At 36.9% G+C, this 13,762-nt stretch overlaps 1 protein-coding gene across 1 annotated transcript in view; it reads left to right on the top strand.

The window, feature by feature from the left end:
* LOC106871832 (uncharacterized) overlaps positions 1-12,554 on the top strand; it is a 200,873-nt gene extending 188,319 nt beyond the window's left edge. Inside the window, exon 7 of the mRNA XM_052967211.2 lies at positions 9,584-12,554. Coding sequence (XP_052823171.1) covers positions 9,584-10,011 — 428 coding nt within the window. The 3' untranslated portion in view covers positions 10,012-12,554. The remainder of the gene's footprint in view (positions 1-9,583) is intronic.
* Positions 12,555-13,762: the final 1,208 nt, after the last annotated feature.

Here is a 13,762-nt window from a genome sequence, read left to right as displayed (position 1 = left end):
AATGCTTGCTGAACCAGTAATAGCGACAACAAAATGAAAAATAAGACTATTTCGTCAAAAGCGTACAAGATCAGTTTTACTCATATGTGTGAGCGCGCGCGTGTGTATTCGTGTGTGTACGTGCGTGTGTCTGTGTGCGTGTACGTGTGTGTACCTTCTATTTATTCGTATGCGATGTAAATACTGGTATTGACATCAACAAAAACCAACACCGAAGGCGACAGATTTTCGGCTTTCAAGGGCATGGTATCGAACCTCTTCTATTATAAGCACAAGATCTGGAATTCTTGAGTAAGGGATTGTTCATAATGTCGAACCCAGTTTTTAACTAGCATTTATTTCTCAACTACGAATGCATAAAAGGCAAAGCCAACCTCAGTGGCGTTTGAACTTAGAACGTAAAGACGGACGAAATATCGCTCAGTGTGTTAACGATTTATGTTACCTGGAGGCAATATTTGTTTTGATGTTCTATGTACTAAGTTTTATATCTCGCCCATACAAACTTACCATTTTATCCTTTTGTGCGTCATTAAATTTTGTGTCTTTTAGTTTGAAGCAGTAACTGTTGCGGCGATATTGGTGCGAAGGTACATCGGTCCATGTCAGTGGCCTCTCTCTCAGTAGCCGTCGGTGCGGAAGAAAAGAGAGACGGCAGATTAAAATGTTCAACAAATGTCCTCATCTATATCTGCGTTTACAGCTACAGTGATATGGGCAACCCTGACTAATCGTGGACTCCAGAAATTCACCATCACCAATAGCAACAACAACACCTCCTATAGCCGTCACTCGGAGTCGATGACTTTGCAACATGAAGCATATACTTTGCTTTCGCCAATTGCTTTAGGCACCCATGCAATCTCGAACAACCATAAACATTCTCTCGTTCTTCCAGCTTTGACTTACTGGATCATTCAAGAAGTAGCAGTTGGATAAAGAGAGGACTGCACCAGCACTAGTCTAGTAGTTTCTCTACAGACCCCGGACGGATGAAAGGCAAAGTTGCCTTCAGAACGCAGAGAACCGTTACGACTGCCGCAAAGCATTCTAACGGACAACTACACTTCACAACAACTACTGCTATTATCGCAAGAAATGCAGAACCTAGTTCGATCTGGACTGAAAACTTCAAAATCCAGAATGAAACGTTGCTTTACAAATTTAACTATGTATTTCTAGACTTCGTTCTTTTAAACATGAATATTATTAAGGATGCTGATTAAGTTAGCCCTAGTACTTGATGGGTATTAAATTTATCAACCCTAGATAAAAGAAATGCAATATCACCTCTCACAATATTTAAACATAGCGTGTAAGAAAAAGAAAAGGAAAAACATATCACGAATACTGATGCTCTGTTGATTGAAAATAACAATTGTTTCTATCGTATGCAAAAACCCGGCAAGTTTGAGTAACAAGAGTTAATCGATTAAAACGACAGCGTTACTTGATTTATACTTTACTTTATCGGCCCAAAAAGGAAGAGAAGCAAACTGATCTCTGTGGGATTTAAATTCAAAACGCAGAGAAACAAGAAGAACTACCGTAAGGCTTTTATTCTTCACTTTCACGTCCTAATGCTCTCTTAATATACCACCCTAAATGATTTCTTAGATTGGCGCAAATTCAGAAATATAAGAAGTATAGTCGATTAAATCGACACCGGTTCTAAACTGGTACTAAAGTTTATTGATACCGAGAAAATGGAAATAAAGTCAACTACGGCAGGATTTGAACTTAGAACAAAAAAAAAAGCGTAAATTAATACTGCAAAGCATTTTATCTGATAATCTTCCGACAAAAATATCAAATAAACAATAACGCTTGCTGACACAGTTGCGATTTGAACTCATAATACCAAAGAATTACAATTTAGTTCTTAACCGTTGTTGCAAAAGAATCGTCTTTGTATGATAATATAAACGATCCTAATTACGAAACTTGTGGTTTTAATGCGGGTGGCGCCAGTCAATGCGTAAACGGCTCATATAATCTTCCAAGGTATTTTTTAACAATTCACTTCCCTTACTGCAAGTAATGCCTCTATTCAGACAAAAGAACATTAAGGGAAAAAACGTGTAAGGCGCTATGTTAACGCAGACATACACAGACGTGTAATATATTCACATTAAGATTACTCCCTTACAAGCAGCACCCCTTTTCTTTCTACCTCGCCCTTTCCCTTTCTAAACATATATGCATACATACATATTGATGCATACGCATATACTTAAATACAAACACGCATCTATCTATCTATCTATCTATCTATCTTTAGATATACATATTTTTCAAATAAAATTAGTGTACATTTATACACAAAAGAGGTGACCCTTAAAAAGACACTTTACATGCTAGAAAGAACAGTCAAAATCCAAACCACGGTTAAGAGCAAGTTTCGAAGGGGTTGAAAAATAAAAGCATTTTCAATAGTTACCACTTCTACCTAGGTTTCGGACATTAATGAACTAATAAAATAATCTGTTTATCTGCTAGATAACATAATTATGGAACAAGTAGAGAGCACATGTACCATCCTTATACATTATAATTTTTCAAATCCACCGCGCAAGTGCAGTTATTGTCGGTAGCAAATAAAATAGTTATACATATATACAAATAGATATACATATGTACACAGACAGACGCATGTACATACATCTTTACATACATACGTACATACATGCATTCATACATGCGAGTCTAGAACATTTACCGCCCCATCGACAATACCCACCCCCATGTCAATTACCTCTGAGGAAAACAGATGATTTAAAACTTCTTAATATATTGGAGAGGGGGTAATAAACCAAGGGGGTAATTGTCCTGGGGGTAGTTGTCGCCGGGGGAATTACCACATTAACCCTCCACAAAATCCCAAATTTTATTTAATTTGCTTTGTGGGAAGGACTGTTTTAACGAAGTCGCATCTTGTTCCTATCTTCGAAATGCGGAGTAGATAAAAAAGGGGACAGCTGATGAAGGGAATGTTCTTTATGTTATCTGTCTCCTTTCTCTATTTGTTTCTTTCGTTGTTCGAAAAAAAGTTCGTTTCGATGGTTTTGTTTTTTTATGTTCTCGTTTCTCTTTTTGTTCACGTTTTTTTTTTGACGTCCTGTACCCATATATGCATGTATATATACATATATATATATATATATATATATATATATATATATATATATATATATATATATATACATATATATAGGCATGTACATATATGAGTGTATATATGCATATATATATATATATATATATATATATATATATATATAAATGTATGTAAATGTATAAGACGAGGATTCAATTACAAAGACGTGTATGACAAGTGCTCTTGTACCTGAAAATCCAGAAGATCTGATCAATGAAATAATTTCATGACGATTAATATCAAACCATAATGCGAGAAGTTATAAAAGGCGGGTATACATTTAACAACGTGACTTCCATAGAGTTACGGCCGTTTCTTTATGTTCTTTAACAAATTTTAACTTCAGTATGAAAGAAATAATACGTATACGTTTGCATCAGTAAGTAAGCTCAGTATGCTTACAATATGACGAAGATTGCAAAACGACGACCGTAATCCAATGGAAGTCACGTTGTTTAATGAATATGTATTTTCCTCTCATAATTTCTAACTTTATGATTTTATGTATGTATGTCTGACTGTCTGTAAATGTGAATGTGTTTCGTTTTTATCGATGGAACTCGAAGTAGATAAAGCTATAAATAGCAGAGTGTATATATATTTAGGATGTAAAAACCATTTGGGTGGAAGATGTCGCAGGCTGCTCAATTGACTTAATCCCACATCTTCTTTAGATATGACAGCCATGCAATTCTATAAAATCAACCCTTCGAATTCCTTCATCAATTTTAGAAGCTTTTTTTTTCCTCACTAGCGAGAATTGTATACTGTTTACGCCATAAATATTCGGAAACTTCGTAAAATATAATATTAATGGCATTTTTTAAATGATGCACCTCGAAGTAGATAAAGGTTTGAATTATCCTGTCTATTATTGGCATAAGACCCGGAATTTTGAAGGCGCGGGTAAATCAATTACATCGATCTCAGTCCTCAAATATATCGACCTCAGTCCTCAAATGATACTTTCTTTATCAACCCTGAAACGATAAAAGACAAAAGTCGAACTCTGCGGAATTCGAACTCAGAATGCAAAGACAGGCGAAATGCCGATAAACATTTTGTCAGCTTGCTGCTCTATATAAAGTTATAAATAATCCTTACTGCTAAAGGTATAAGGCCTGAAATTTTGTAGGGGAGGTGGACTAGTCGATTACATCTACCTCAGTGTTCCACTGGTACTTACTTTATGGACCCCGAAAGATTGAAAGGAAAAGTCGACCTCGGCGGAGTTTGAACTCTGAACATAAAGACGGAGGAAATACCGCTGAGCATTTCGCCCGGCGTACTAACGATTCTGCCAGCTCGCCGCCTTAATATTAATCCTTTCAATTACGAGACCTGAAATTCTGGGGGGGGGGGGGAGCCAATTGATTAATACGCAACTGGTACTTAATTTATCGAGCCCTGAAGGAATTTGAACTCAGAACATAAAGACAGTCGAAATGCCGCTAATCCTTTTGCCCGGCTTGCCGACCATTCTGCCAGATTGCCGCTCTATATAAGGTTATAAATTGTTTTGTTGGCACTCCGTCGCTTACGACGTCGAGGGTTCCAGTTGATCCGATCAACGGAACAGTCTGCTCGTGAAATTAACATGTAAGTGGCTGAGCATTCCACAGACACGTGTACCCTTAACGTAGTTCTCGGGGATATTCAGCGTGACACAGTATGACAAGGCTGGTTCTTTGAAATACAGGTACAACAGAAACAGGAAAAAAGAGTGAGAGAAAGTTGTGGTGAAAGAGTACAGCAGGGTTCGCCACCATCCCCTGCCACCATCCCCTGCCACCATCCCCTCGTGGAGCATTAGGTGTTTTTGCTCAATAAACACTCACAACGCCCGGTCTGGGAATCGAAACCACGATCCTATAATCACTGGGCCATTGAGCCTCCACAAGTTTATAAATAATAGTTATATATATATATATATATATATATATATATATATATAAATACACACACACACACACACACACATATATATATATATACAATTTGAAAAACCTGTAATTGTTTTTAAATGAATTTATTTACATATATAACAAACTAGTATCAACAATATTTTTTTGTTTACCAATGATAAAAATTTTAATTATGTACTAGAGAAACGTTTAAAAGTTTGAATGCTTACAAGTTTCAATAATATGAAATATGGTTTAAATGTTCATAACATTCAATAATATAAAAAATGTGGAAAATCTTGTTTAAATACACAATGTTCAATAGTGTTAGTAGTGATCGATAAGAAATGTGGATCATCGAAGTTTCGGTTATACTGAGTTAAGAGGGAGAAAAAGAAGGGAGAAATGAAGATAGTAAAAAAATGGTTTTGTTTACAGATTTTGTGATTCTCTTTCCGTCGAGTGCGGGGATTTTCGCTAGTAACGGCGCTTTTTGGAATCCGGTGTCTTTATGATTTTTTCAGTGCACGGATCTGATTTTTGATTCGTTAGAGTATTGGTGACGTCTTGTTTTCCTGCTGGTCAAGTTTTTCGTTCTGTCTGGTTGGCTTCCCGGTGGGGAACGGTCATCAGCTGTTCCAGCTCTTTGATTATCTTAATGGGTCATTTTGTTGTATTTGCTGAAGTTCGGTTTTGATTAGAGGTAAAATTTCATTGGTCTAGAGTTAGGTGACCTCAGCAAATGGTGTTTGTATGGTGTTATTGTATGGTGATTTGGAGTTCTGGTTTCGAAACCCGCGTAGAAGACTGTTACTAAAGTTTTTTTTAATTATGTCTGTTATATCTGGTTTTGTTTTTGTGGAGAAATTGGGTCTCTTTTCCTTTTACTCTTTAGCGTTTTTCCTTCTTTCTAAAGGATATTCAGCTGTGGTTTATATTTTTTAATGAGCATACTTTCCTTATTTAAACGGAATTGGGTTGAGGTGTTGCCGGTGCATTGCCAGAGAGGGAAAATTTGGTATTTTGAGCTTATGTTTGCAAACCATTGCAGGGCATCGGTCTACTTAAGGAAATTTTCCTGCTCGTGGGGTCCTGGATTTGTTGCCTGTGTACCTTTAGTCTGTCCCTCAAGATCAGAATAGTTTGACCTATATAGTCTCCACCACACCCTCCACATGGAAAACACAGGTGACGTGATTTTTTTGTGGTAAAAGTTTGACCTGATGTAAATTTGTAGAGGAAGATGCAAGTTCGAAGTTAGGGCCGTTGCACTTTTTGACGAGTGGGTTTGTATTTTTGGTGGTTAATTTGGCGCTGGTGAGTAACTTTTTTAGGGATTGCATGTGCCTGGTAAGCAAACTATTTACCACACGGTCACTCCTGCGTCTAGGTATTCTCAAGGTATGAATTTTCTCTATTTTCTATTATTTCTAACAGTCATGAGCAGATTGAGAAGATAAAAAACTAACAACACCTTCACTACGTGTCATACGCGACTCAGTCTATTTTAAAACTTTCTCTTTAACTGTTTGTCTGTCTGTATGTCTGTGTGTGTGTATTTATATATGTGCATGTGTATGTATGTATGTACGTACTTATGTAGGTGCGTATGTACGTATGAATGTATGTATGAATATCTGTACGTTTGTACGTACGAATGTATGTATATATCTATGTATGTGCGTATGTATGTATGTATGTATGTATGTACGTATGAATGTATGTATGTGTGTATGTATGTACGTGTGAATGTATGTCTGTATGTGTGCGTGCGTGTGTGTATGTATGTATGTATGTATGTATGTATGTGTGTGTATGTATACATGTATGCATGCATATTTGCATGTACGTATGCATATATGTATGTATGCTTGCTTGCATGTATGTATGTATGGATGTTTGTATGTATGTATGTATGTATGTATGTATGTATGTGAGTATGTTATTGTATCAGTCCTCCTGTGATTGCGTTTGGCTTAAACGGGTGGAGTTGCAAATTAATTTAATGTTTCAAGGTTATTTTCCCGAAAAAATGTCTTTCCTGTTGTTTGGTCGTCTGATGTGTGTTGTGTTGGCTAGATTTTGCCTGTGTGTGTGTGTGTGTAATTGTGTATGTGTGTGTGTAACTGTGTATGTGTGGCCATGCATTCTACTTGCTAATTTCATGATGATCAATGGCTACCACTATCATCATCAGCAGCAGCAGCAGCAATACCAATGTCACGAACACCGATACTAGCAGCTCCTCCAATTCCACTACAAACATACCACGTACTACCGTCAACACGAATCTCACAATAGTCACATCAACGCCAAAAACCACAACGAACACCACCACCACCACCACCACCACCACCGACACCACCACCACCACCACCACCACCACCACCACCACCACTACTACTACTACTACTACTACTACTACTACTACTACTACTACTACTACTACTAAATTACGTTATCAATGAAATAATATCATGCAAATCTCAGTCATCATAGCTGCATTACATCATCATCATTACAATTTTCATCTACTCCGCTTCCTCTCTTCCTTGTAGTTATCCTTCTCATCATTGTCATCATCCTTGTCATCATCATCATCATCATCATCATCATCATCATCATCATCATCATAAGCGATGTACTTTTTGTTGTCGCCGTCGTGGTTAGCAAGACGATGGAGAGTTTCGGAAAACTTTCGTTATCTTCCTTCGTACTGGCACGTGATGTGACCTTGAACAAGACCCTACATTACGCATTGCTGCAGTTTGCATAGTTGTAACGGGTAGTCCCATTATACTTACTCTTCCAGTTATTTCTGCCTTCCATGTGTTAGATCCGGGATACTTTCTTAAGTAAAGCGTTAGTAGGCATTGGCCGCCTCTTCATCAAATGCGTCTCAAACAACTGCAGGATTATGCCCCCCCCCAGTTGCTAGTAGCCTTTATCACTTTCCACGCTCAGTGTGGTGAGCAGCTGCAGATGTACTTTGTTTTACGGGTTTTATCATATAATAACAGAAAATTAATACATGTGGGTCACCTCTGGAAAGGCGGTGAAATCCATAATAATGTTCTCTTTCTTTACTTTAACAGATATCAAGGTTTCTCCTCACTATACGCATGTCTTCTTTATATTTAATTTTATTTAATTTTAGTTTAATCACATGTATGTGTTTGTGTATAACTCCCACGTACGCACACATACACACGCACACGTATGCACACAGCCCAATATATGGTGGCTGTGCCCAGATCAACTGCTTAAAATTTTATCTGATGATCGTGGTCTGTATATTATGATGTGAACATTTACGGCTACATTAAATATAATTTTACCGAAACAGTTCTTTAAATTTTAAACCCCCTTCGTGTTTACTTTTTTATACGTATGTCACACCAAGGGTCCACTGGTGAGTCGGATCGATAGTTACAAAGTGGATTTGGTACTTGCATATCTATGGTATTCTGACAGCTTAATGTCTAGAATGTTGTTTATTTCACCGATCGGTATATGTGTTTCTACCTAACCATTTTCTGGCGTCTTACATCTTAATGTGCCGTGGGCTTTAAGGGATCTTTATAACTAATTTAGACACATATGTGTGTATATGTGTATATATATTATATATACGTGTGTGTGTGTTTGTGTGAGTGTGTGTGTACATATGTATGTTTATATATGTGTGTGTGTGTGTGTGAGTGTGTGTGTATATATATATATGTATATGTATATAGGTATATATATATATAAATATATATAAAATAAATATATATGCATATATATATGTATATATATACATATATATATATATATGTATATATATATATATATATATACATATATATATATATGTATATATATATATATATATATATATATATATATATATATATATATATATATATATATATATATATATATATATATTTAGGCGCAGGAATGGCTGTGTGGTAAGAAGCTTGCTTCCCAACTACATGGCACCAGATTCAGTCCCACTGCGTAGCACCTTGGGCAAGTGTCTTCTTGGATAGCCTCGGGCCGACCAAAGCCTTGTCAGTAGATTTGGTAGACGGAAACTGAAAGAAGCCCATCGTATATACATATGTATATATATATTTATACATACGTATGTGTGTTTGTTATTTGTGCCAGTGCCCCCCCCCCCCCCCTACCATCACTTGACAACCGATGTTGGAGTGTTTACTTCCTCGTCACCTAGTGGTTCGGCAAAAGTGACCGATACAAAAAGTACCAGGCTTACGAGTACTAATCTTACAAGTACTAGGCTTACGAAGTTCTGGGTCGAGTTGTTTGATTAAAGGTGGTGCTCGAGCATGGCCGCAGTCAAAATGACTGACGCAAGTAAAAAAATAAAAGAATAAGGAATATAAATACATACATAGATAAATGCATACATACATACATACATACATACATACATACATGCATACATACATACCTACATACGTATATACATACATTTGTATATATTTAATATTTCTTTTTTTTCTCTTCACAGATGAACAATTCTTCTTCGATAAACACAGATTCCTACCAGCGATTTCAAATGCCTGGTCATTCTGGAGGCCGTTAAGCTCTCCTCTCATGTCGGCAGCAGCAGCAGCAGCAGTAGCAGCGGCGGCAGCAGCAGCATCGACTTCATCATCTTCCGACGGAGAGCGATCTGTCTATTCAATCTACAGTGGATTTTATGGTTTAGCACACACAGCAGCAGCTACGGCGGCAGCAGTGCAATCGTCATCAATAGCGTTAACCAATCCCTCTTCTGCTCAGAATCACATGGTATCCGCATTGGCCGCTTCTTCATCAAATGCATCTCAGACAACTGCAGGATTATGTACCCCAGTTGCTAGTAGCCTTTATCACTACCCAAGCCTATTCCGCTATCACCCTTATGTCACAACAAAACGAAAATCTACATCGTAGTAATTGTGGCAGTAACAGGCAAGAATGAAGAAAAACTGGCTAAAATGAACCACCGACGTTAGATTTATGTGACGGCAGCAATCTGAACTGATATTTCGTTCAAGAAATGCTAATGTCTTTTAATACTAGCACTATTACTCTCACCATTAAATTCACACATTCACACGTACCCATGGTCACATTCGCATTCACTAAGCAACAATCATTCATTTCTGTTTTTCTAATACTATTTACTGTAAATACAATTAATAGAATTCGAAAAGAATACAAATTTCAGCCTTCCTAGTTACCTACATTTCTATCTGTCTGACTATCAATGTCTACCGCTCTATCTCTATCTATCTCTCCATCTATCTCTACTTGCATCTCTACTTATATGCGAAGGCGAATCATTAATTATCCGCAATGCACTAATAATTTTTGTCTTTCTTATTGGTGTGATTATTAGTTGTGTATGTGTCACAAGACAAGCTCCCTCTCTCGAGTCATTACGGTGCAGGTTTGATCTTGGAACGTCAATTGAAACGTCAATCTTGGAACGTCAATCACATGGTATCCGCATTGGCTGCTTCTTCATCAAATGCATCTCAAACAACTGTAGGATTATGCACCCCAGTTGCTAGTAGCCTTTATCACTACCCAAGCCTATTCTGCTATCACCCTTATGTTACAATAAAACGAAAATCTACATCGTAGTAATTATGGCAGTAACAGGCAAGAATGAAATAAAACTGGCTAAAATGACTGTTAGTGCGTTAATCATGGCTGTTTTGGCTTCTGTTTACTCCAACAGGAGCAGTTTTATGTGAGCTGCTTTCTCTGAATTGAAGTCACATCAGGGGGTGAACTTCATCGACGGGTTTCAGCATAGTATGGAAATAGGGCTTTACTAATACGAGCTGTCTAGGAATAGACTGAAAAGAAATTAGAAATAGTTGCATCAGTGTTACTTATCAAGATGGAACTATTCGTCTAGACAGGTCCTCTGCTGAAAACAGCTTCAAGCGATTTCTTGACATGGCACTTTTGAACACGTAGATAGCTGCTTTATGAAATGTCAAATAATATGCAAATTATGTTCGTGCCTATGAAATCAATCACGACAAATTTTACAAAAGTTTGTCCCAAAACTATTCCCAGAATTGCATGAATGCATTCGTTTTGAAATCTGCCACTGACATTTGGATCGCTGTGGTAGCGTTGATAATACATTTATGGAAACACTATTCACTTCAGGTTGGAGCATATATGCTAGCTTGTGGAACAGAAACGTCTTTAAATATCTGTCAAATACCTATCTTTAAATACCTGTCATCTCAACCAGCGAGATGAAAAATTATTTTGCCGGTTTTTCTTTAAATTTTTTATTTTTACTTATTTACTTGGATGGACCTATCCGAGAGTAATATTTTTTCTTCTATATGCACAAGCACTGAAATTTGTGAGGAGATGACTAGTCAGTGATATCGACCCCAGTGTTTGACTGGTACTTTGACTGGTACCTTGAGAGGATGAAAAGCAAAATCGAACTTGGCGGAATTTGAACTCAGAACGTAGAGACGGACGAAATGCCGTTAAGCATTTTGGCCGACGTGCTAATGATTTTGCCAGCTCGGCGCCATAGCCCGAGAGTAATATCAGGGGAGAGGCTAAACAGTAAAGACACTCGTTAAAACGAAATCCTGCATAACAAGCTAAGGCCAGATAGTAGAAACAAATTCCAAATCTATTCTCAAAAGACATTGTGTTTATTTTCAAAGTTAGCCTATATATATATATATATATATATATATATATATATATATATATATATATATATACACATATTACAGAGATGTATTTGCATAGCAAGTGATCTGATCTGAAATTATGTGCTGAAACAAAAACAATTGCAGCGTGGAAGGTGTTTATAAGCCATTTAAAAACACACAAAAACCGTTAGATTCACTCCAACATTTAAATTTAATTTGCCAAAATATTTTCGTCGCTTTGAGACCAGGACAAAATTTTTGTGTGTTTTTGAATGGCTTATAAACACCTTGCACGCTGCAATTGTTATTGTGTGTATTTATATATATATATATATATATATATATATATATATATATATATATATATATATCAGATCGGTGATCATTTCACTACTGTAGAGTAGACTGTTTTAACGTTCTGAGTTCAAACCTACACAGTACTCACTGCAGGACGGTGTTCATGAATGCACAACTACCTTTCTTGTGAATGGGAAAAGAGCACTCACGCCCACATGCAAGCACACACGCACACATTCACTCACACACACACACATATGCACTCGCATGCGTACAAATATATGAAAATAGAGCAACTGTATATCATTTGAAAATCGTAGTTTCTAATTTTTTTCTTTCTAAATTTCTTGAAGTGGTTTCTATATATTTTCATATATCATTTTTATTATCTAACCCCATTTCTCAATAATTTACCTTTCAATCCAAGATATCAGAAAGTAATAATGTATAATATATCGTTCTTTCAATAAATATTAAATCAACTGATTATAATTAATTTTGTTGTTGTTGCTATTACTACTCTTCTTCTTCTTCTTCTTCTTCTTCTTCTTCTTCTTCTTCTTCTTCTTCTTCTTCTTCTTCTTCTTCTTCTTCTACTACTACTACTACTACTACTACTACTACTACTACTACTACTACTACTACTACTACCTTTTCTTCATCAGTCTGTGTTTTGCTTTCTAACAGTAACACCAGCAGCAGCAACAATGATATATCAACATATGTTACGCAGGAGCAGTGGAACCACTGCTGTCACCATGGAAGTTACCGGTGGAAGAGAAGAAATCATTACCAAAGCTCCAGCCACATTAGCAACAAATTGTAGCTGTAGCAATGGAGTCACTGCAATCACACTAGTAAAAAAAAAAAAACAATGACAGCAACAACCTCAACAAAATCAAAAGTTGCAGCAGCAGCAGCAGCAGAAGTAGCAATGGAAACAAAGCAAAAGCAGTTCTCTCGCTGGTATGGCAAAAGCATTTGATTTAGTCACGTCAAATAAAACATTAGGATTTGGAACAAACAGCTAATCATATTGACTAGGGCAGCAGAAAGGCTATAATTATGTTATCGTCGCAGCTCTTAGAGCAATAGATAAAAGAACGGTGGTACACTGAGTGATATCTTTGGAATTGAACTAAGCCTGAAAGGTATCTTGGGAGATTTAGACTTTTTTACTCCTGCTAACCAGCACGGATATGTGAAACTAAACTTTCACTTGCTCAAAAGCACTTCATTGCCCAACATAGAAATGAGGGCTTTACTTGAAACGGAAAGTAATTTAAGACAAATATTGTAAATGTACCATCAAAATTAGACTTCTTCTGGCTGAGGAAATGAGAAGTAAGAGCCTAAAACATAACAGAAAAAAAAAAAAAATATCGAACAAAGTTCGGTTAGAATTGGAGGTCGTTAGACATTGGACAAGATCCTCGATCTAACAGAGGTCTCAGGAGGACAAATACCGGTGATAGTAGAGAGACGATGTAGATACTACAATTGCGACATTACAGATCACCTCCAGATTTCATGCCCCAACGACACATTCTGCCTGTAGAAAGAAGGCCTGTAATCTGCTCAGAATAGGCAATGTAAATGCATTCGGAGGAGGATCGTCGAAGCGGAGCCACCAGCTCAGTGACCTCAGATTTACTTGATGTACGAGACCAGTATTTCTAAGACACGAGCCTTCATAACCTCTT

Source organism: Octopus bimaculoides, chromosome 1 (assembly GCF_046866305.1).
Source record: "Octopus bimaculoides isolate indiv1 chromosome 1, ASM4686630v1, whole genome shotgun sequence".
NCBI lineage: Eukaryota > Metazoa > Mollusca > Cephalopoda > Octopoda > Octopodidae > Octopus > Octopus bimaculoides.
This window is presented reverse-complemented; position numbering and strand designations above follow the sequence as displayed.